Source organism: Myotis yumanensis, unplaced genomic scaffold (assembly GCF_028538775.1).
Source record: "Myotis yumanensis isolate MYYU_CA2020_CCGP unplaced genomic scaffold, mMyoYum1.0.hap1 SCAF_17, whole genome shotgun sequence".
NCBI lineage: Eukaryota > Metazoa > Chordata > Mammalia > Chiroptera > Vespertilionidae > Myotis > Myotis yumanensis.
Window position 1 is genome coordinate 18,707,478 of NW_027223768.1, and position 23,269 is coordinate 18,730,746.

The 23,269-nt window shown below is 40.5% G+C and overlaps 1 protein-coding gene across 4 annotated transcripts; it reads left to right on the forward strand.

The window, feature by feature from the left end:
- The first annotated feature begins 135 nt into the window (after nucleotides 1–135).
- DARS2 (aspartyl-tRNA synthetase 2, mitochondrial) lies at nucleotides 136–22,897 on the forward strand. 4 transcript variants are annotated; one of them, XM_070396407.1, is made up of 17 exons: nucleotides 136–782; nucleotides 1,392–1,491; nucleotides 4,921–4,987; nucleotides 6,477–6,578; nucleotides 7,199–7,294; nucleotides 9,459–9,582; nucleotides 10,313–10,359; nucleotides 11,935–12,041; nucleotides 13,339–13,408; nucleotides 14,319–14,498; nucleotides 15,587–15,694; nucleotides 16,831–16,893; nucleotides 17,946–18,098; nucleotides 19,522–19,740; nucleotides 19,893–20,003; nucleotides 20,604–20,679; nucleotides 21,397–22,897. In XM_070396407.1, exons 1-17 carry the CDS (start codon nucleotides 659–661, stop codon nucleotides 21,609–21,611), a joined length of 1,962 nt encoding a protein of 653 aa, XP_070252508.1. In that variant the 5' UTR covers nucleotides 136–658; the 3' UTR covers nucleotides 21,612–22,897. The 4 variants fall into 4 exon arrangements, with proteins under 4 accessions (XP_070252508.1, XP_070252509.1, XP_070252511.1 ...); XM_070396408.1 differs by lacking the exon at nucleotides 16,831–16,893; XM_070396410.1 differs by lacking the exon at nucleotides 20,604–20,679 and having other exon boundaries at nucleotides 21,397–21,485.
- The last annotated feature ends 372 nt before the right edge of the window (nucleotides 22,898–23,269 follow it).

Below are 23,269 nucleotides of genomic sequence, written 5' to 3' on the forward strand. Positions count from 1 at the left end.
TTCCTTCCAATTTCCGGCCGCACTAAGCATGGCGGCGGGGCCTCCGCTCTGATTGGTTGATCGTCATCACCGTAGTCTTGGGCGCTCGCGAGCGCTTTGAGGAGTGCTTGACTCACCCTGCCGCTGTGCCGGGAGAATCGGACCCTCGCAACGTTTTGGATTTGCCCTCTTCCTCATTTTGAATATCCGAGGTCGGCGCCAGAATTGAAACGCGAGGCTGGGTTCTCCCTGTTTCCTGGTTCTGCCGCGGGAATCTTTGGGGAAGCGCGGAAGGAAAGGAAGGGCGTGCGCTTGATGACCGGCCCCTTCAGTCTCTCCCTGGGCGTGGGGTTCCCTCTTGCGCTGCTGTGAGGACGCGTCCTTGTACATCTGGCCGCAGCTGTGTTTGTTAGCAGAAGTGGAAACTGATGCATGGAGAAGGAGAGAAAGGTCTTTCTTCTACCCACTCCCCAAGGACCCCAAAGACCTTGTAAATCGATCCGCTGTCCAGACACGTGTACTTGAATGTTCAGCGGAGAAGGGCTTAAATACTGGAGCAGAACGTGGGAACTCCTAGCATTTTAAGGGATTCGCGTGTATTTCCAGAAATGATCGTTGACCACCGTCCAGCACCGGCCGTGTGGGATCCGTGAGCGTCTCGCCCTCCAGCGGCTTCAACATGTTCTCCAGTTGGTTAACTGGGCTAAATAGGGGTTTGGCCACACCCACCGGAAGGATCGCGCAGCTGGTCGGCCGGTCTCTATCCAGAAGTCTGCAGCTGAGCTCACGACGGAGCGTTCCAGGTGAAAGCAGTGAGGAGCTCGTGACCTCCGGAAAGCACTTTCTCCTGTTCTCCATTCCCCGCTAGTCTTAACTGGATGGATGGTCTTAATGTAAAAGCAGATCATTCACCCTCTTCCTTTCTTATACTATAGTGTGTTTGCCTGGAGTTTAAAAAGACCAGGAAATGAGCCACATAGATAGGCTTTCAGTTAATGCTACTAAATCTCAAAATTTTTAAGTGCACATGGTGACTGTTCCACTTTCACACTAAAGTTAGTCACTGCACCATCCAACTTCCGTGATTCCTAAGGTCCTATTGGGTATGGGAAGGATCTGTGCTGAGCTATTAAGAATAGGGTAATTTTAGGTCAATGCAAATGCTTGGTGATGAAAAAAATTTTGATTTCCTAACATAAGGCAAAAATTTAAGACAGTTATTTAGTTGGCTTTTGACACATTTACCTTTGACATTATAGATTTAATAGTGATTGAATCAAATTATGTACTTAGATTTACTTTATAAATTTTATCCATGGACATGAAATACCTAAGATGATGTGACTTGAAGTTTTTATTTTTAAGCAGTTTGGAAATAGATTTTTAATCTTGCTTTTTTCTTTTTTCTTTAGAACTCAGTAGCTTTGTTGCCCGGACCAACACGTGTGGAGAGTTGCGTTCTTCGCACTTAGGCCAAGAAGTCACCTTGTGTGGATGGATTCAGTACCGAAGGTAAATTGACGCAGACTGTGTAAGAATGCATAGTGTTGTCAGAAGAGTAAAAGCTTTGCAACTCCTACAAGATTCTCAAAATTCGTTAAGTTTTCCATTTTGTTTTGAAAGGCCCAAATAGTGTTACTCTGAGTAAGTACCACTAGCATACGTTGAAGGGTATAATAAGGAAGTGTGATCCACCAATGAACAGAAATGCCCCTTGGCTTACAAGGGTTGAAGTCTCCTGACAAGAAAATTCTGAGATGTCCTAAATTAAATTACTGCAGGTCAGAGGGCGAAGGAAGAGATAAAGGGGTTAATTGGTTAACAGCTATAGTGCAAAACCAACAAAAGACTGCTCACACTCCTTAGAGCAGTGGTCGGCAAACTGATTAGTCAACAGAGCCAAATATCAACAGTACAACGATTGAAATTTCTTTTGAGAGCCAAATTTTTTAAACTTAAACTATATAGGTAGGTACATTGTTATTAACTTAATTAGGGTACTCCTAAGGCTTAGGAAGAGCCACACTCAAGGGGCCAAAGAGCCGCAGTTTGCTGACCACGGCCTTAGTGTATGTTGGAATTATAATTAACATTCAGGTGGCTATTTCTGAGATTATATAAAAAGAGTGAATAGCCAGGCCTGTCAAACCCCAGCAGCCTCTGCTGCTTGTTCACACATGAGCTTTACAGATTCTGCTGCTGTGCCCTAGCCCATAGTAGCCCTGCTTCACCTTCACCTATTCCCTTTGTCTATAGCTAATGTTGTTCTTTCAGAACGGCTCCAAGCATGTCAAACGTGAGGCCGGTGGGCCCCATGCCTCATTTATTTAAGGCGTCACACCTTTCTCCCTGTTTCAGGTATAAAAACACTTGCAAAATTCGGGGATAACGGACATGCTGTTCTTTTTCTATCTAACAATGCTGCTCCATGCCCCAAGACCAGTCTTTTTTTGTGTTGTTGGGGTTTTTGTTTTTTGGGGGTGTTTTGTGGTTTTTTTTTTGGTAGCAATGGCCTAATAAACACTTTCTTTTAAAAAGACTTTCAGCCACGGAATTTAACTTTTTAGTTTAAAACTCCCAAGGACTAGTAATTGGGAATAGGCCAGCTAGTAAGCTCCAAGAGCATGAACAAGCTTATTTTATTCTAAATTTAGGTAGAGAACATGATTCTTTAAGATTAGAGCCCTTTTGTTGTTATATTCTAGAACATTTCTGAATAATACAGTAATTCACATTGAAGAGATCCAAATATATAGTGTGACCTCTCTAAAGAATATGTCCCAAATGGATGGACATTTGACCCATAAATTTGTTGATTTTATCTTCTCAAAATCAGAGGAGGTGCCCAGCCAGCATAGCTCACTGATTGAGCATCGACCTATGAACCAGAAGGTCATGGTTTGATTCCCAGTCAGGGCACATGCCCGGGTTGCGGGCTTGATCCCGTGGGGCATGCAGGAAGCAGCAGATCAATGATTCTCTCTTATCCGGGATGTTTCTATCTCTCCCTCTCCCTTCCTCTCTGAAATCAATATATATATATTTTTAAAAATCAGAGGAGGCTTTCTGAACCTCTTGTTGGTAGTAAAGACAATATGAAAAATGTAGATTGAATGCTAAAAATGTTGGGGATTCGGGGACCTTTTGATGGTTTATAGAGATATTAAATTAGTAGTTGGACCTCCTCTAGAAAATTTTAGATTGTATCTTTTTTTTAGGAAAAGGCTTTATATTGTTGTACTTCAAAAATGTTCAATCAGATGTTTTTAGTGTCCTAAAATATTCTCTTGGATTTTAATATGTGGAAAGTTTTCAAATTTAATAAAATTTTCTTGTAAAGACCTAAGCCAGTGATGGTGAACCTTTTGAGCTCGGCGTGTCAGCATTTTGAAAAACCCTAACGCAACTCTGGTTCCGTGTCACATATAGAAATTTTTTGATATTTGCAACCATAGTAAAACAAAGATTTATATTTTTGATATTTATTTTATATATTTAAATGCCATTTAACAAAGAAAAATCAACCAAAAAAATGAGTTCGCGTGTCACCTTTGACGCGCGTGTCATAGGTTCGCCATCACTGACCTAAGCCAATGAAAGTTAAAACATTTTTTAAATCTTTTCATTAATAAGCCATCTGGATAACATTAGTAAGCTGAATATCTATATATACAAAAGCCTAAGCGACCGAATGACCAGTTGACCGGTCACTATGATGCGCACTGACCACCAGGGGGCAGACACGCCACAAAGGAGCTGCCGCCTGGTGGTCAGTGTGCTCCAACAGCCAACCTCCCGTAGCCAGCCAACCTCCTGCGGTCCCTCCCCCTGGCCAGCCAGCCCCAATCGGCCCTAATCACCAGTCAGGCCGAGGGACCCCACCTGTGCATGAATTTGTGCACCAGGCCTCTAGTATAGCCAATAAAAATTGAAAACAAAAAGAAGTTTTTTGGGTTTTTTTCATTAATAAGCTACATAGAGCCCTGGCTCGGTTGGTTGGAGTGTCATCCCATATACCAAAAGGTTTCGTGTTCAATTCCTGGTCAGGGCACATACTGAGGTTTCAGGTTTGATCCCCAGTCAGGGTGCATTCCAGAGGCAACTCATCAATGTTTCTCTCTCGATGTTTTTTTTTTTTCCTCTCTCTCTCTCCCTTTCTCTAAAATCAATAAACATATCCCTAGGTGAGGATTAAAAAAAAAAGCTACATAGAAAATTTCATGACTATCTATATATATATAAAAAGCTAAGTGTCTGTCCATACTACCAGTAGCTATGATGTGCACTGGCCATTTAAAAATGAACAGCACCACAGACCTGGCGCCGACAAACCAACGCTCAGCTTCCCCCAAGTGGGACACGAGCTCCACCACCACCAGGAGCAACACCAAATCACAGCCAACGCCGCCAAGACCCCATGGCACAAAATGCAGCCCACAGCCCAGCCCAGCCCAGCCCAGCCCAGAAACGGTCACTGTGGGCGCGTAATAACATCACGTAGCAACGCCCAGCTTCCTCTCCCTAGTGACTAGCATCCTTGGAGTTTCTTCAGCCCAGGAACCCAACTTGCTTTATAGCCAGGTGCAAACATTTTATAGTTTAACCAAATGTTTGTGAAGCTTTTTCCCTTGCCTCATCTCATTTGATCCTCACAGAAGTCCTGGAGTAGGTAGATAGGAGACTCGGTAGAATCCTATTTTGTTTTCATTAGCAAGACGCGAATATCGATATTAAAATATCAAAATATTTCTTGTAATTAATTTCCTTTCAATGTGCATGAATCCATGCACCAGGACACTAGTAGTTAATAAAAACACATATTATTTATTATAATAAATGTGAGAAATTATATGGATCTTTTGTTTGTTTAGTTTGCTTTGCCTGCTTAAATTTTGGGCTCAGAGATTTTATCCTAACGTGTTCATTTTCTTCATTAATCAGGCAAAACATCTTCTTGGTGCTAAGAGATTTCCAGGGGCTTGTTCAAGTTCTTATTCCTCAGGATGAGGTAATGGAAGGTTTCTTACTGTTACTAAAAGCCTCTTCGATGCTGTGGTCAGGGTAACTAAATACATTTGAGGTTTGAAATTCAAAAGTTAATAAAAAGTTAAAAAAATACAAACAATGTTGAGTCAAATGACAAACTGGGGGAAAAATGTTCACAACAAACATGCACCTATATAAATATAAATGAGACATTTGTTAATGAGCACATCAAATACAGGGGCTAATTTTGCTAATATCTAAAAGGATACTACAGATCAAATTAAAAATAAAAACAGTGACCCAGCAGAAATATGAACCTAGGACATGAACATAAAATTTGCAGAAAAGAAAAAGAAAATATAAACGGCTTTTAGATGTATGAAATATGCCCGACCTCACTCATAGGTAGAGAGATAACTACACAGAATTGTTATTTTTGACGCACGGATTGACAACACACTGCTTGGGAAAACAAGTGTTCCTACATTCATGGAGGGAGTCCAAATGGCACTAGTTCCAAAGAGGGCAATTTGGCAACATCAAAACTAGAAGCGCATCTATCCTTTCAACCATCCCTTCCACTTCTAGTCAGTTATCTTACAAGCATCTTACACTTAGACTTACACAAATGCAAACTGACATAAATATAAAGTTTTTCATTGCAGGATTATTTTTAATAGAAACAAAACAATTGGGAAAAACCTAGTTGTTCCCCCAATAAGAGAGTGACATAAAAAATGCACATCCTGAGAGCCATAGGAAAAAGGTTAAAGTAGCTCTTTGTGAACTAATATGGAAAAAGAAAGGTATGTTGATAGAGGAAACAAAACAGGAGTGCTATCATCTGTATTAAAAAGGAGGTGTGCATGTGTGTATTTTATGATGTGTCCCTGGAAGGATCCGTGAGTGTCTGGGAGGAGAAACTAAAGGGCAAGGATAGGAGGGAGACTTCACTGTATATCTGTTCGTTTCCTTTGAAGTTTGAGCCTTGTGAAGGTACTACTTGCTAAAAATAATTACTATTAAAATTAGATGAAATAAAGCTCTCTCATCATAGTTGTTGGGCAACATTGGTTTCTATTGTAATGCTTGTATGCCTAAGAAAAAATTTATTTACTCAGCTTTTAGTGTTTGAAATAAGAGCAATGAATTATCTCAGGATCTAGAAATGAGCAAGCTAACCTTTAGACTCCATTATTGCTGTGGGACTTAACTGACCCGAAGACTAACTCTGGAAACAGTTGCCTTTCAAGTATGTATGTGGGATTTGTTTGCATTAATCGTTTCTTTCCTTATTTCCCTTTAAGGAAAACATTGTTACATTCTTAGTTAAGCGTTTGACTTGCTGTATTGACTTGCTTTTTTACTTCAAAAGTCATTAAGGACAGCCCCAGTATTTACAGCAATTAAGCTCTGAATATTATCATTTTTCTAAACCATAGACTAGAGTTAGCACAGATTCCTTTAAATTCATGTGTTTCTTGGAACTGTTTTCCCCTCTTTTTCTGTAGTCCGCTGCTTCCGTGAAGAAGATTTTATGTGACGCCCCCATGGAATCTGTGGTGCAAGTGTCTGGGACAGTGGTTTCCCGGCCTCCAGGACAAGAGAACCCAGTTAGTAGTTTAGACACTGTATCTGTGTAAATTTCACCGTATACACTTGCACTGTCTGTCTACACATTCAGGCAACAGAGGCTGAGCACCTATTGGACATCAGGCACTAAAGCTCTGTAAGTTCTATGAATGAACCTGCAGATTTCAAAATCTTCACTATAAACACACACACTGATATAAATATGCATGTTAAGATATTTGTTGCCCTGACCAGTTTGGCTCAGTGGATAGAGCGTCAGCCTGCGGACTCAAGGGTCCCAGGTTCGATTCCCGTCAAGGGCATGTACCTTGGTTGCAGGCACATCCCCAATAGGGAGTGTGCAGGAGGCAGCTGATCAATGTTTCTCTCTCATCGATGTTTCTAACTCTCTATCCCTCTCCCTTCCTCTCTGTAAAAAATCAATAAAAAATATATTTAAAAAAAAAAAAAAGATATTTGTTAATGATCATATCAGCCACAGGTATGCATAAGAATGTCAAAATCATGTACAGACATTTAGACTACACACTAAGCACCTGTGTACTTTACATACATAAGTAAATCATGTATTTTACAAATGTTCACTGTGTACATATCCTGATGAGTAAATTTTTAAATAGGTCTCTTCTCTCTCTTTAAGAAAATGCCAACAGGTGACATTGAAATCAAGGTTAAAACGGCTGAACTTCTGAATCCGTGCAAGAAGCTGCCCTTTGAAATTAAGGACTTTATGAAGGTGCCATCCTCTGTTATTAATAAAACTAGTAGCCCTACGCACGAATCCATGCGCCAGTAGGTTGCTGCTGCCCTCCTGTAGCTCTCCACCCGCTGCCCCGCCCTCCTGTAATTCCCCTCCCCCCTCCCCCCTCATAGCTTGCTGCCCTGCCCGCTCCTGTAGCTCTCCGCAGCCTGCTTGTACCTCGCTGGCCCACCCTCCTGCTGATCTGTGATCTGGTCTTGAAGCGCTTGGTCATTACGCCTCAGGGTGTAACAGCTAATTAGCATATTCCTCTCTTATTATATAGGATAGAGCAGGGGTCCTCAAACTACAGCCCGCGGGCCACATGCAAATACAAATATTGTATTTGTTCCCGTTTTGTTTTTTTACTTCAAAATAAGATATGTGCAGTGTGCATAGGAATTTGTTAATAGTTTTTTTTTAAACTATAGTCCGGCCCTCCAACGGTCTGAGGGACAGTGAACTGGTCCCCTGTTTAAAAAGTTTGAGGACCCCTGGGATAGAGTATCTAGAGAATGTTGATGACCAATAAAATGTTTTCAAGTTTTTTTAAGAAAAACTTTAACTTCCATGGCATTAAGCATGTTATAGATGTATCATGAGTTGTTAGTTCCACAATTTCTTGATGAACCCTTCTTAAATAATGACAATTCATTAAGCTGCTGGAGTTCCTAAACACGTGGACTGCTTATCAGACAGCTTGAAACATGATTCTGTCTTTAAGACTTGGGTTATTATTGCCCTGGCCAGTGTGCTTCAGTGGGTAGTGTCCACTGGGGCACCAAAGGGTCTCCGGTTTGATTCCCGATCAAGGGTACATACCTGGGTTGCAGGTTCAATCCTTGGCCCCAGTTGGGGCATGTGCAGGAGGCAACCAATTGATGTGTCTGACATCGATGTTTCTCTCTCTCCTCTCTCTTCTCTCTCTCTCTCTCTTCTCTTACTTCAGGTGTTATTGTGTTCATGTCTTTTTGCTGCTTGTTTACATTTTGAAAGGAAATTTATGTCTAGCTTGGACATGGCCAAATAGCATAGGAGATCTTGCATCTATTAAGTTTAAACCTCTAGCAGTGAAAAAGTGTTGGCTTGATTTCCCAAGCATATAAATATTACTGTAATTCAGGATGTTCTTTACCAGTTTGAGGGGTTGATGAAGCTAGACAGCACTGGGTATGCACCCCCAGATAAATCTCAGCTATGTCACAATTATCTATAGTTGTAGACCTGCATAGTCCGAGTGCGTAAACTGGTCAATACATGGATTTTTAAATTAATTGCAAGGCCTCTTAGTCTTCCATTTTAAGTTCCCAATACTTAATCTTTTAATTAGAAAAGGCAGTGTAATTACAGAGTTGGCCTTGGGGGGAGGTGGGGAGAAATACCCAGTTAATCTTTCAGAAAGATAAGTGACAGTTCTTCTGTTTCTAGTATCAAGGAAATAAGCTACACCAGGAAAAGGGCTTTAAAAGTCCTTTTTTTAATAAAAAGTTGTCAGCACAGAGATTTACAGTCTGGAAAGTAAGCAAAAGTCCCTCTGCTGTTCTTTGCACTCTCAGTCCCATTCAGGTGATAAAGTTGTAGTTGTTTTTTACTCTAGTGTATATTATAAAAAGATCTTTGAAGACTCAATTACAGGTTTAACTGAATGGATAAATGTTTAGTATGATAGGCAAATTTCAGTCAGTGAAGGGTCACATTAATAATCCTATATAATAAAAGCCTAATATGCAAACCGACCGAAAGGCGGAATGACCAGAGGAACAACCGGTCACTATGATGCCCACTGACCACCAGGGGGCAGATGCTCAATGCAGGAGATGCCCCCAGCCCGCAGGCCCCAGGCTGGCCAAGGGAGGTGTCAGCGGGGGCTCCCTGATTGCCCCGCCAGTCGCCCCACAGATCGGCCCTGATCACTAACCCAGGCCTAGGGACTCTACCTGTGCACAAATTTTGTGCACCAGGCCTCTAGTCATGAATAAAAAAACGTAAGCTCTGTGCCAGTAACAAACTTAGAAGTGGTAGGAATCAAGGGTGGCGGTGTATATCCAAATGGTGGGAGCTAAAGATAAAGTTTTTGAAATTTCACACTCTGTATCTAAAGTTAGTATCTTGTTAATATTTGAAAAAATATTTAAACATAAAAATCTTTAAATTTGTTTAGAAAACAGAGGCTCTTCGTTTGCAGTATCGCTACTTAGACTTGCGCAGTTTCCAAATGCAGTATAACCTGCGGCTGAGGTCCCAGATGGTCATGAAAATGCGGGAATATCTCTGTAATCTACATGGTAAGGGAGATTCCTGCATGTTCTTGGAGCTTTTTAGCATCTCTTCTGTTCTGTTCAGTAGTTTTACTGTATCCTCGCCTTAGCATCATTAGGTCCGATGTTGCCAGAGGTCTGGAATTCACTTAATGTGTAAAGCAGTTTTTGAAGTTTAATTTCCAGGTATTTTGTCCTAAAGCATAATTTAGTAATTTAGAGCATAATTTCGCTCCCTACTGGGTCACAGATACAGCCTTTTAAAGGTGATAGTGCATGTTACCTTAAGTATTTCCCATCACTACGGAAGGTCAGACAGCCCTTTGGTTGTTACACCTGTAAGTTTTTTAAATTCTTTGTCATGCTTAAGTAGCATTTGTTGTGAGCTCAGAAATGTCATGGGAATTAAATTTGACTCTTTAATTAGTCCTGGGGTCTTTTCCTACTATATTTATGTTTTTTATGTTATTTTTGTTATGCTAGCAGAATATTTAAAAAAGCAAAACAATTCATAGACAAGGATCCATTAAGTAAGAATTATTTCATTACAAAAGTATCAACTCTATGAACAGAATAGGAGGATTTCATGAAAATGTTCAGCTTTCTTCTTGGGTTTGTAGAAACCAGCATCAGTGGGCTTGGTAACTTTTCCAGTCAAAATTCCTAATTAAGAGTAGCCTCAGATTATTGGACTATACCATAAACATCATATTTGACAAATTCTATCTATTAAATTCAAATGTCTCTCTCTTTTTAGGGTTTGTGGATGTAGAAACACCAACATTGTTTAAGAGGACTCCAGGAGTAAGTATCAACCTACTGTAATGTTCTATTAGTTAGGAAACTTGACCACTTTGCATTTATATTCACTTGGTTTTATTTCTTTTACTTCTTTTACTGCCTCAAGATAATCACATTATCCAGATTTCCTTAAGAGCTGAGAAAACTGCCAGTGAAGCAGAGGTGCTAACAGGCAAAGCCCTGTCTGAGTCCCACCTGCTCACATTCCATTTTCTCTCTGGGGATGTGAGTGGATCCTGTTGCCAAGGCCCCACGCTGCACCCCCATCCCCCAACCCCAGTGTGTATCCCTCCCTCAACTGAGATGGACACTTAAAGACCCTGAGCCTGCCCTTCTCACCTGCAGCAGGGCCTTAGGAACTCGGAGTTGGGGTTTCGCCATCCCTGCTCCATGATCTAGGAGAGAAAACAGGACTTAGGGCTGAGCAGAAGTCACGCCTACTGCTTTGGGTACAGCAGCTCATTGAACCAGGTCTGAGCACGCATTGTAGCCCTGTGTTCTCTAGGTCTCAATGATATTCACTTAAAAGGGGTTCATAGGCTAGTTTCCAGGACCCCACACACTCCCCATTGGGTTTCCCGGGCATTTTAATTCAGGATGAACCTTTTCACATGGAAAATGCTAAAAGAAGCTTAGGAACAAGTAAAATAACATCTTCTAGCCATTCAGTTCATAGTGATGTTGAAGAGTTGAGTGCAAAAGCAGGGTGGGAGAGGGTAAAGGGGATAAATGGTGATGGAAGGAGACTTGACTTGTGAACACACAGTGCAATATACAAACGATGTATTATAGAAAATTATACACCTGAAACCTATATAATTTTTATTGACCAATGTCACCCCAATAAATTTAATTTTTTTAAAAAAAGAGTTGCGTGCAACAAATGGGAGGTAGATGAACTAATCTGGGAATATTAGAAACAGGCCAAGGCAAGGCCACTCATACTTCTTCAGAATCCTTCTGACTGTTCTCACTCTTTTATTCTAAATGTCAAAACTAAGGGGGGGAAAAGAAATGGGATTTTGATTGGTCATTTTAATGTGGATTTTGTTGAAGTCTTCCTTTAGGTCCTTTAGTAAAACTATATTTTTTTTTAAAAGAAAAGAGTGTTGAAAAAATTGTATGGGTCAATATTTTGAGATAAAAATCTTTGTATTCTACTTGAGTTTTGTTTGAGTTTTATAGATGCAGATCAATAATGAATTGGTTTCCTAAATATAAATCCCTTGTTCATTAAGAACTGACATTTCTAAACCTTGATCTTCAATCTATTTATACAATATCTGGACTTATAAAACTGTAGTTTAATTTTAAAAAGCAGATAGGAATTATGTGAATAGGAATTGAGAATTCATTTCAACAGCATACATTTAATACCTACTATGTCCGAACATTTAAAGCCTACTGTGTGCAAGCCTTTAGGGGACTAAAAGGTGAACAAGAAATTATCTCTGTCATTTGAGGACTTTGCTCTTTAGTTCATTGATGAGCTGAAGTGTCAGCTTCCACCAGTTCTTGGGTTTGTTTCTTTTAATAATGTCTCCTGTCTCTCCCTCCCAACCCCTCTCTCGTTAAAAGGGTGCAAAAGAGTTTGTGATACCGTCCAGGGAACCTGGAAAGTTCTATTCTCTCCCTCAGAGTCCACAACAGTTTAAGCAGCTTCTGATGGTTGGTGGTTTAGACAGGTGAGCTGTCCTTATGCTAGTAGTTGTCAGGAAAGGAAAAGTGGGTTGGGAAGGGAAAAAGGAAAAAAGGTTGCCTGCATTCTTTTTTTTTTTTTTTTTTAATATAGTTTTTATTTCAGAGAGGAAGGGAGAGGGAGAGAGAGATAGAAAAATCAATAATGAGAGAGGCCCTAGCCGTTTTGGCTCAGTGGATAGATGTCAGCCGCAGAATGAAGGGTCCCGGGTTCGATTCTGGTCAATGGCATGTACCTCAGTTGCAGGCTCAATCCCTGGCTCTGGTCAGGAAGTGTGCAGGAGGCAACCAACCAATGTTTCTCTCTCTCTGTCTCACCCCCTCTCTTCCACTATCTCTTAAAAAAAAAATCAATGAAAAAATATCCTCTGGTGAGATTAACAAAAAAATTTAAAAATAATGAAAATCATTGATATGCTGCTTTCTGCACGCCCCCTACTGGGCATCGAGCCTACAATCTGGGCATATACCCTTGACCGGAATCGAACCCAGGGACCCTTAAGTCCGTAGGCCAACACTCTATCCACTGAGCCAAACCAGCTAGGGCTACCTGAACTCTTAAAAGGTTAGAAAATGTATGAGCATTTGGGAAATATATGCAAAATACTCTAAAAATATGTAGTCATTCTTTAGTAAAGATTTATTGGGTGGCCACTGTGTGCAGAGCTTGTGTGCAGAGCTATAAGCTAATAAATGTGGCAGGGGATTCAAAATAGAATAGCTTTTGTTCTCAAGGAATTAATGAATCTAGTTAGACAGAATAGGATAATAAATAAAACCAACTGAGATATAAACAAAAAAGGAGTACATTGAGAGTTGCAGGGTAGATATTAAGAAGTTTGAAATTATATTGTTTGGGAAGTATAAAAACTTTGTGAGCTGGGCCTCCTGGGACAGAGTTCATTTCAGCAGATTGAGTTGAGAGTTGAATGGCATAGCACAGGAAAGCTCAAGTGTATTCATGGAGCAACAAGAAGTTCAATTTGGCCAAGGCACAAGAGTCTGTGTGAAGGAGCATGAACCGCCTTGCATGCCAGTCTCATATGTGAATATCCAAAGGTGCCATTGTATATTTCTAAAGCAATATATAGAATAGTTCAATTCTGGGTCAGCTATGTATGTAACTGTTTAGATTAGGACATCGTAAGAATTTTTAAATTGCTTATATGCCCTTTAGGTACTATAATTAATTTATCTCATAGCCTGCACGGTCATGAATTTTGGGGGAAATATGTGTATGTCTTATTAGAATCATGACTCAATTCATGCTATTTTTTATTGTAGATATTTTCAGGTTGCCAGATGTTATCGAGATGAAGGCTCGAGGCCAGACAGACAGCCTGAGTTTACGCAGGTACAAAGCTATATTCACTTGTCTCTTACTCATGCAGCCTCACTACAGCCCAGTGTCTCCAGACCTGGACAGTAGTCAGATAGACTTCTCATTACATTTTATCCATCAGATTTTTAGTGAAACTGGCCTGCAGTGGAGGCATTCATTATTTAACTTTTGACATATTTCATGTGTCCTTTTTATAAGGATTTTGGCCACCAACTAAGGGATGCCAAAGATCCCATAGCATTTTCATAGTCATGATAAAGTTCTTAAAACACCTCTTGTACATTAAGAACTAACAGTTCTGTATGTTGATATTTACTCTGTCTACTCTGGGTACTCATCAGAGCTGCTATGATTTGGTTTCTGCTTGGTAGCATATGAATCTGTGATGAAGCACAAAAATCATAAGCTTTGAAGGTGGACAGCCTGGGATCAAGTGTAGCTTTACTACTTACTAGCTGTACATACATGGGCAAGTGACTTAGCTGCATGAGGCATGGGTAGTCATAGGAACTAAACAAGGGGATGATGTATGTAAGCATTCGCACAGTACCCGGCATAAAACCGATGTACAGCCCTGCTAGTGTAGCTCAGTGGTTGAGTGTCGACCTATGAATCAGGAGATCACAGTTCAATTCCTGGTCAGGGCACATGCCTGGGTTGCGGGCTCTATCCCCACTAGGGGGCGTACAGGAGGCAGCGAATTGATGGTTCTCTCATCATTGATGTTTCTATCTTTCTCCCTCCTTCCCTGAAATTAAAAAAAAAAATTTAAACACAGATGTACAATAGTATTTATTCCCCCCATGTATTAAGTACTTATGTCCAGAATCCTGTGGTAACTTAAAACCAGAGAAATATATGAATATATACACAGTAATATTATGGCTGTTCAAGTTAGTTTCCATGTGTTATTTGGTTTCAGATTGACATAGAGATGTCTTTTGTAGACCAGACCGGGATCCGGAGTCTAATTGAGGGTTTGCTCCAGTATTCCTGGCCCAGTGACAAAGGGCCTGTAGGGGTGCCTTTTCCTTCTATGACTTTTGCTGAGGCTTTGGCCAGCTATGGAACTGATAAACCCGACACTCGCTTTGGGATGAAGGTACTTTTGACTCTTCAGTTTCCCAGGTCTCTGCCCCCAAATAGTCCCGCAGCCTTTTGAACCACTCTGAAATTTACAACCAGTTGCACACACTGTTGTATCATATTTTCTGTTGTTGCCTTAGCTTGTTACCTTTGTTGTTTTGGAGCTACAGCAAGAGAGGATAATAGTCTGTTAGCATCGCAATACCTTTTTCTATCTACTATGTTCCAAAACCAATTTTCAGACAGCAAGATTCTTGCTATAAAGTTTATATTATTGATAAATTATCAATTATATGGACACAAATGATAACTTGAAAGGAAAAACAAAAAACCCTGTTCTTTTCTCTTCAATTTTTCTTAAGCCAACTATAAAATGGCACTTGGAAGGCCATTAAGAGATATTTATCCCTTTTCTGTGGTATTTAAAGAGCTCAAACCTATGGAAAATTTTTTCAAATTACTAAGGTCAATACATATTTAACTATAAGGGTCAGGGGAGGATGTACGTGGCGCAGTTTCCGTTGGCAAGCCTCTCATGATTTGCTCTTAGAGAGCAACAGCCCTTTGTCTGTGTGATGCTGGTGACATTACCGCATCTGTTCTCAGTTCAGATGCCTCAGAAATTGAGTCCTGCCTCATCTACAAATAGGCAGTGCTCAGTTCTTAGATTGAAAAACATTTGCTACACAAAGTCCTAACTGCCTACTCACAGCTGATGCCAAAAAACAAAAATTTAAATATTCCAAAACAAACACTCCTTGTTTCTTGTTTTGGAATATGGAATAGTGGTTCTTAAGTCAGACTGCTTCAATTGTGCTTCTGCCACTACTAGCTGTGTCATCTTGGGCAAGTTTTTGCCTTCTCTGTGCTTTGGTTTTTGCATTTATTAAATGGGGATAATAAGAGTGCCTCCCTTATACTTTTGTTTTACGGATGAGATGAATTAATACTACTGAAGAGTACATTAGCACAGGCCATAATGCCCAGCCCATGCATGACAATCACTCTATATGAATGCACTTTGTAGATGTTAACAGCTCTATTTTCTTTAAAAACTTGTTTGTAAATGTTTTAGTTACCCTTTTTTTTTAACCCACTTTCCAGATTGTAGACATCAGTGATGTGTTCAGAAACACAGAGGTTGGATTTCTTCAAGATGCACTTAGTAAACCCCAAGGAACCGTCAAAGCCATATGCATCCCTGAAGGAGCAGTAAGTGAGGCACAATTCTGTGTGTTCTCTAGAACCTGTTTATGGGGAGTAAATATGTTCAACATGGGCATGTCTAAACTTGAGAAAGGATAGTCCTCTTTAAATGGGAATATAATCTATTCAAATAAACTCATAAAAATTGTTTTTTAAAAAAATGAATACTTACATATCTTTATGTAAAGTCTAAAAGTGTCCCTAAAACTATGGAGAACAATAAAACCTGATGAATATGACTTTATGCTCAAGATCTAGAGCTTTTTTATTTTTTTTCCCCTTTTAAACATTGCTGTAAAGTACACCTGCTTCATTTGGGGTCATTTCCACTAGTGATGAACATAACATCATATTCATATTCTGTCTCCAACCTCGGTTTGTCCAGAGGCTCTCAGCTTAACCCAACTTAACCCTTGCATGTTGAGTCTTGAATAAGATTAGTATTTTGAAAGACTACTCATTCAGATATATAAGCATATTAAGTATATTCAACCTGGGGATAAGAATGCAGTCTCTTAATTACTTCATATGTCCAGTGGAAAGTAATGTTGTGTCCAGACAGAATGAATGTACTCAGGTGAGCTCTGTACAACATATAGTGTCATTATTTACCCCAATTTGAGGATGTCCATTCTTCCCCAAGTAGCTGATCAGACCTGCTGGGTCATGAACCCTGACTCCTCCTTTGTGTATCTCCCATACCTACTTAAGTGGCCCATGAATATTAGTTATGATGACATTGTCTTACTTAGAAAGACATTGAGATAATTTACAAAAAGTAAGATATAAAGAACTTTAAGAGACCTGAAATAATTAAATTATGAATCTTCGTATTGACCTGAAAGTTATATTTTCTTTCACAATTCAGAATGTAAAAATTAATTTGGAACATTTATCCTGCATATTACATGGAATACATGCACAGCTATTCCCAGTGAAACTTGCATACAGTGTTTGGAAAAAAATAAGCCCTGTAACAAGCTTTAAATTTTTGTTATTTGGCAGCAGAAATTAAATTTGTATTTAATCCTACTCTTGTGATGGAAAGACACAAAATATATTTGTATTCCCTTTGCTATCATAAACATGTTTATGAAGCTAAGTGTCATACTGTTGAGTTTACTTTGATTTTCTTTCATCAGAAATACTTAAAAAGGAAAGACATTGAATCCATTAGGAAATTTGCAACTGACCATTTTGATCAGGTAAGGATTAATTAGAGCAGGTTTTTTCCTGTCTTTCAGGAATTCAATATATATATTTTTTAATATATATTTTATTGATTTTTTTACAGAGAGGAAGGGAGAGGGATAGAGAGTTAGAAACATCGATCAGCTGCCTCCTGCACACCTCCTACTGGGGATGTGCCCGTCACCAAGGTACATGCCCTTGACTAGAATCGAACCTGGGACCCTTCAGTCCACAGGCTGATGCTCTATCCACTGAGCCAAACTGGTTAGGGCGGGATTCAATATTTTTAACTAATAATTGCTTTAGCTCTTTCACCAACGTTAGTTTTGAGGATCTTGTTATTTCAGATCATTCTTCTACTTTTACTTTTTATTTTTAAACTTAACCTTACCTCTGGGTATAATTCTAAGACTTAAACTTAGTTGAACTCACCGTTAATCAGAATGGAAGTTCAACCACAGCTTTTTAAAATAAATAACAGTACTTTAATCTGGTTAGGAAAATAAATAGAGCCCCATGTACCCAAGATTTAAATGAAAGTGTGGCGGGTGTGAAGGAAAGCCTGAATTAATTGTTCCTCCTGTATCCTTTTTAAAAATTCTGAATACAACTTTGATAGACACCTGTCTTCTGGGCTTGGTTAATGGTAGAACTAAAACGGGAGGAGCAGGAGTGGAAATGGGCATTCTTAACTCTCACAAGAAGTGGGAACTGCCTCGGCCATTTTGGAATCAATGACTTTAAAAATAGTCATGTTTTTTTGAGTCATTAAAATCAGTGATACTTTGAAGAAAGGGTCTAAAAATATAAGATTTTATGCTCCATTCACTTGCAACCTGCCAAAAATTTGCAGAAATCTCATCTACTGACATCCCTCCTGACCCTTCATTCTCTTTGCTTTTCATTATGAGATTGCTTTTTAAATTCCTTTAGTATCATTTTGAAGGGGTTCAGGAGGGAATAGAGATAATCTCATGTAAGTTTTCTTCTATTGGGAACAAGAAATCTTTGTACTATAAGAAAACCCCACTTTTTTGAAAAATGTTAATCTTTTTCTTTGTCACAGGAAGTCTTACCTGTGTTCCTGAAAGCCAATAGGAACTGGAATTCTCCGGTTGCTAAGCTTGTGATGGAGGAGCAAGGACTGGGCCTGATCAGACGAATGGAGAACCAGGAGGAGGACGTGGTCCTGCTAACGGCTGGAGAGCACAAGAGAGCAGTAAGAGAAGTTACCTCCACGCTCAGTGCTGCTGGGGTTGAATGGAACCCTCTTCTCCTGTGCAATTAGTACACATTTGAAATTGACTGTTAATTTTATTAAATGGAGCTGCTCTGCATGAGTTTTTATATGAGTAAATATCTTTTTTTTTTTAATCCTCTCCCGAGGATATTTTTCCATTGATTTTTAAATATCAATGTGAGAGAAACACATCGATTGGTTGCCTCTTGCATGCACCCCCACCAGGAGCGGGGGGAGGAGCCTGCAACTGAGACACATGCCCTTGACCAGAATCAAACCCGGGACCCTTTGGTCTGCAGGCCATCGCTCTATCCACTGAACCAAACCGGCTAGAGCATATATGAGTAAATGTCTTTCAGCACTTTATAATGCACTGTATAAAAACTAGTTTCTTCCCGGCCACTAGCCTCCATGGGCACTGCTCACAGACTGGCTGTGGTTCTGATTAGGAAAGCCACTTAGGTAGAGGGCTGTCGGGACCCGATGTATAACTATGAAAAAATATTTTCAAAGTTTTGCAAATTAAGAAAATTTGGTAGTCACTAACTTTTATACATAATGCATTCCTGAAAATGTGGAGGACAGGTCAGACTGCTGGAGGGCTGCTGGCTGGCAGACACCTGGCCCTACTTGATCATGGCAGGATCCTCTTCCTTGGAGCAGCCGCTGGGAGGTGGTGAGGGCTGCCAGGTACCGGCCAACTCACTGTTCTTCAGCAGAAACACAGAAGACTGGATGTAGCTGAATAGGCCGTTGTAAAATATGCAGAAGTGGAATAGAAGTCAAACAAATACTGGAACTATACTGTAAAGGTCAAGAAGTACCACTGTTGTTACTATTGTAAAGAGAACAGAGGCTGAGAAGTTAAAAATTTGCACACACACAGCTGGGATGTGGAGGAGCCAGATTTTTTTCCTAACCCTCAAAGTCTGGTTCCCAAAGATGTACTCTTAAGTTAACCTCTAATCCACCCTGCCTTTCTCCTAGCAGCAAGCATCGTTGGAACATTAAGCACATGCCAGGCACTCCGCAGATCCTCATCACACCCTTCAGGGCAGTAAGGAAATCATGGGAGTAGGTGCCCATCATCTTGCACCGTACACGTCTTACCTCACTGTGTTGTCACCACAGCCTTCTGGAATAGATACTTTTATCTCCATTTCACTGTGGCAAAGGATGCAGAGATGTTAGTAGCAAACAGATCAGACTCAGGTCCATCAAGCTGGTACCTGTGCTCTCCATTCCCTAATCACTGAGGGTGACAGTCCTTCTCGGACCATTGAGTGTGTCTTCTATTACTTGGCTAATCCTTTCTCAGGATGGCCTGGCTTTAGAATCCACATTGGTCATTGCTGACGACTGTCCCAGCAGTTACCTCAATGTTCCTGTCTTCCGTTTGCAGTGCTCCTTGCTGGGAAAATTACGGCTGGAATGTGCGGACCTTCTAGAAGCAAGAGGAGTGCTGCTCCGTGACCCAGCTCTGTTCTCTTTCCTTTGGGTGGTGGATTTCCCACTCTTCCTTCCCAAGGAGGAAAACCCCGGGGAGCTGGAGTCAGCCCACCACCCATTCACAGCTCCCCATCCCAGTGACATCCACCTTCTCCACACTGAGCCCGAAAAGGTACCATATCTGTGCTTGCAAATCAAAGGAACTGTGGGAAAAAACAAAGAACTTCAGATTTCAATCTGACCCAGTTCTGGAAGCCCCAGAAGAAACTGTCGGTTTGAGTCAGTAGTTAACATACTCTAATGTTGAGACTCCTCATCTTGTAGGTCCGTAGCCAGCACTATGACTTGGTTTTAAACGGCAGTGAAGTAGGAGGCGGTTCTATCCGAATTCACGATGCACAGCTCCAGCGCTACATCCTGGAAACGTTACTGAAGGTAGCATGTTCTAACCTGGCCTTGTTTGTGTCTGTTAAAATTTGTAATGAATGGAGGATTCACTAGATATAGGATAGTAGCAGCTTCTCTCTCTACCTTCAGTGTAAGTCTTTGAAAAGTAGGTAATAGCTGTTTGGCAGTGCTTACTATATGCCAGGCCCTGCTTAAGAACTTCATAGGCACTGACACGTTTAATTCTCAGATGAATACCCAAATCCAGTGGTCTGTTCTTGGTCACCAAATTCAATGTCCCGTTCTTTGCCCTTAATCTCTCCTACCTCCCAGCAGCATTTGACACTGTTGCTTCCTAATATCCCCCCTAGTCCCTTGACAGGACAATTCCCTGCTTTCAACCTACCCTTTGGAGCCATATCCTTGGTCTCACTGTTTGCATTATAAGTATAACAGCTGCATTTACTGAGCACCAGGCATTTCTCTGCAGGTTTTAATATCTGTGACTTGTCACATCACCTTGCTCTACTCTAAGCCTCTTGAGGTCTTTTTTAACTCACCTTTGTTTTCCCTTTCACACCTAAACCCACTGTGGCGCTTAATGGACCCTCAGTATGTATTTAAATGAAATTATCTTTTGAATTTCAGGAAGATGTGAAATTGCTCTCCCACCTGCTCCAGGCTTTAGATTACGGGGCGCCCCCTCATGGAGGAATTGCCTTAGGTAAACAGTCTGCCCTTTTACAAGCCCAGTTTCATTCACTGCACTGAAATTTGGGCTCAGCTTAAGGGGGGTGGTGGATGGAGGAATAAAGGAGGTAGGGAGTAAGCCCAAGGGTTCTACAGAATTTATGTTTCATTTTTATTTACCAGTTATAAAGCTAAAACTTAATTGATCATTTGCATTTGAAAGATTAATAGAATGGAACTCTATGGTCTTAGCTCAAATCCCTGGGGGCTCAGACACCTTGGTAGGAGTCTGGAAGCCCTACTGCCTAGCCCCAGCTTGTGTGAGTAGGAATGTGCCATGGCTCTTCTGATGGGCGAGGGTGCTCACCTTGCTTCTTTTATCAAGGAAGAGTGTGAGAAATTCCAGAAAGTTCACTAGATTGTGGACCCTCAACCACAGGGACCGCCTGTGTTCTTAGAGACTCCTACACAGCACCTAATTTTGTTTAGCCTTTAGTAAGCCCTTGCTAAAGATATTACCTGCTGTCACTATTCATCCCAGTCGATGTGACTGAGTATTTTTCAGTCCTGAGCATTTTTCTAAAGTGAGATAGAAAGTAACCTCAAAAGTTCTCTAAAAAGGCAGGAAACTATGCCTGGGTGCAACTTGGTAAAGATTCTTATGTAAATGTTCTCTGTAACCTTTGTAGAAAAATGAAGTCATCCCACCCACAGGTTACATTCTCATCTGTTAACTGTGTTTTACTCACAGGGTTAGACAGACTGATATGCCTTGTCACTGGAGCGCCAAGCATCAGAGATGTCATAGCCTTCCCAAAGTCCTTCCGGGGGCAGGACCTCATGAGCGACGCCCCAGATTTTATCCCTCCTGAGGACCTGAAGCCCTATCATATTCAGGTCTCCTGGCCAACAGACGCAGAAACAGAAAAGAACTCATTGAATCCTCCGCACCATCCAGAAAGTTGAGCTTTTGGGTTTCATCCTCTGCTCCCTCTAGAGCTCTGCCAAAGATCTGACACGTCTCTAGGTGGAAGGACTCCAGGCAACATTCTTTACCACAATGAAGAAACAGACAGTACTCGATCTGGACCTGATAACATGCATTATTAGGATTTTTTGTTTGGGACTTTTTTGAAGTTTCTTTTCACTTGGAGAGGTGTGAAAGATGGCTCTTTGTTAGAATAATGTAATGACTAAGCATCTTCTAATCATGTTTTCCCATACCCAGAGAGTAGGTTGTTCACTTGGAACAGAAGTAATCAGATCATGTGTGAAATGTGAGAAAATATTTGCCCCTTTAGACAATTGAGTTAATGGATGAGTCCGTTTAACCAACGTGAAGAAAATCCTGTAGCCGAACCGGTTTGGCTCAGTGGATAGAGCATCGGCCTGCGGACTCAAGGGTCCCAGGTTCGATTCCGGTCAAGGGCATGTACCTTGGTTGCGGGCACATCCCTACTGGGGGCTGTGCAGGAGGCAGCTGATCGATCTCTCTCATCGATGTTTCTACTCTCTGTCCCTCTCCCTTCTTCTCTGTAAAAATTCAATAAAATATATTTAAAAAAAAAAGAAAAAAAGAAAATCCTGTAAATTAAGCTGGACAATCATCATAATATAGTGAAAAGCAACATAATATAATGCTAAACATAACTGAAATGAAACTCACAAAATCCCAGTCATTGCTTCACTTTGAGCAAGTTACATAGGCCTTGCTTAATCTTCCTCCTGCTGTGTGAAATGCAAACAGAACTTGTCTGGCTACCTCACAGGGCTCTTCTCGCCAGAATCAGAGATCATGTACACGGAAGATAATGTGAGTGAAAATGCTTTAGAAAATTATAATGCATGACACAAATGTATGACTGTCCACCCATCTGTAAACAGAAACAGGTACAGCTGTGGATTTTATAATTTAAGATTAAACAAAACTGATTACCTGTAGTAAAAGAAAAACAGTAAGTTTATTCATCAGTATTGATTATACTTCTATTTTAAGTAATCCCTGAATACCTTTTCCTCAATTGTACTAAAAACATTTACCTTAGACCAACCTCAAATGTGTAAGAATGAAAAAAAAAAAATGTAAGAGTGAACACTGAGGCTCATTGTGATTTTCTTATATTGTGTGATTGGGGTCAAAGGGGGACACGTAATATTTTCAATAATAAAGATTTAGTTTTTTAAAAAGCTTATTAATCATTATAAAAATGGGAACAAGGGAGGCCTGAATAAAATTGTTCTTTTTGACATTATCTTCACTTTTGCCTTGGCATTCTTTTGATTTATAATGTATGAACACAAATTATCAGCCTATATCCCTGTCTGTTTTTCTCAAGTGTTCTAAGCAATGCAATACTATGATCTATTTGAAAATAACAGCAGCTTCACTTCCAGGTCTCCTTTCAGCTTCTCAGTGGGCTGGGAAGAACATATATGCCCTTCCCAACTGCAGAAAGCTGTTCCCCTGAAGTTTGTCCTTAACCCAGTCTCTCCTCATCTGTGGGCCCTGAGGCCAGAAAATCCTTGTTGGCAGGGCTCTCATGGTAAGAAAGGATGTCCAACCCTGCCTGCCCTTTCTCAGTGGAGATAACTTCTTGAGATGCCCTTTATTGGGTAGGAAAATG

Coding starts and splice junctions, on each gene's coding strand:
- DARS2 (XM_070396407.1), top strand. CDS start 659: ATGTTCTCCAGTTGGTTAACTGGGCTAAATAGGGGTTTGGCCACACCC. Junction 6,579..7,198: donor CTCCAGGACAAGAGAACCCA/GTTAGTAGTTTA, acceptor TCTCTCTTTAAG/AAAATGCCAACAGGTGACAT. Junction 12,042..13,338: donor ATGGTTGGTGGTTTAGACAG/GTGAGCTGTCCT, acceptor TTTTTATTGTAG/ATATTTTCAGGTTGCCAGAT.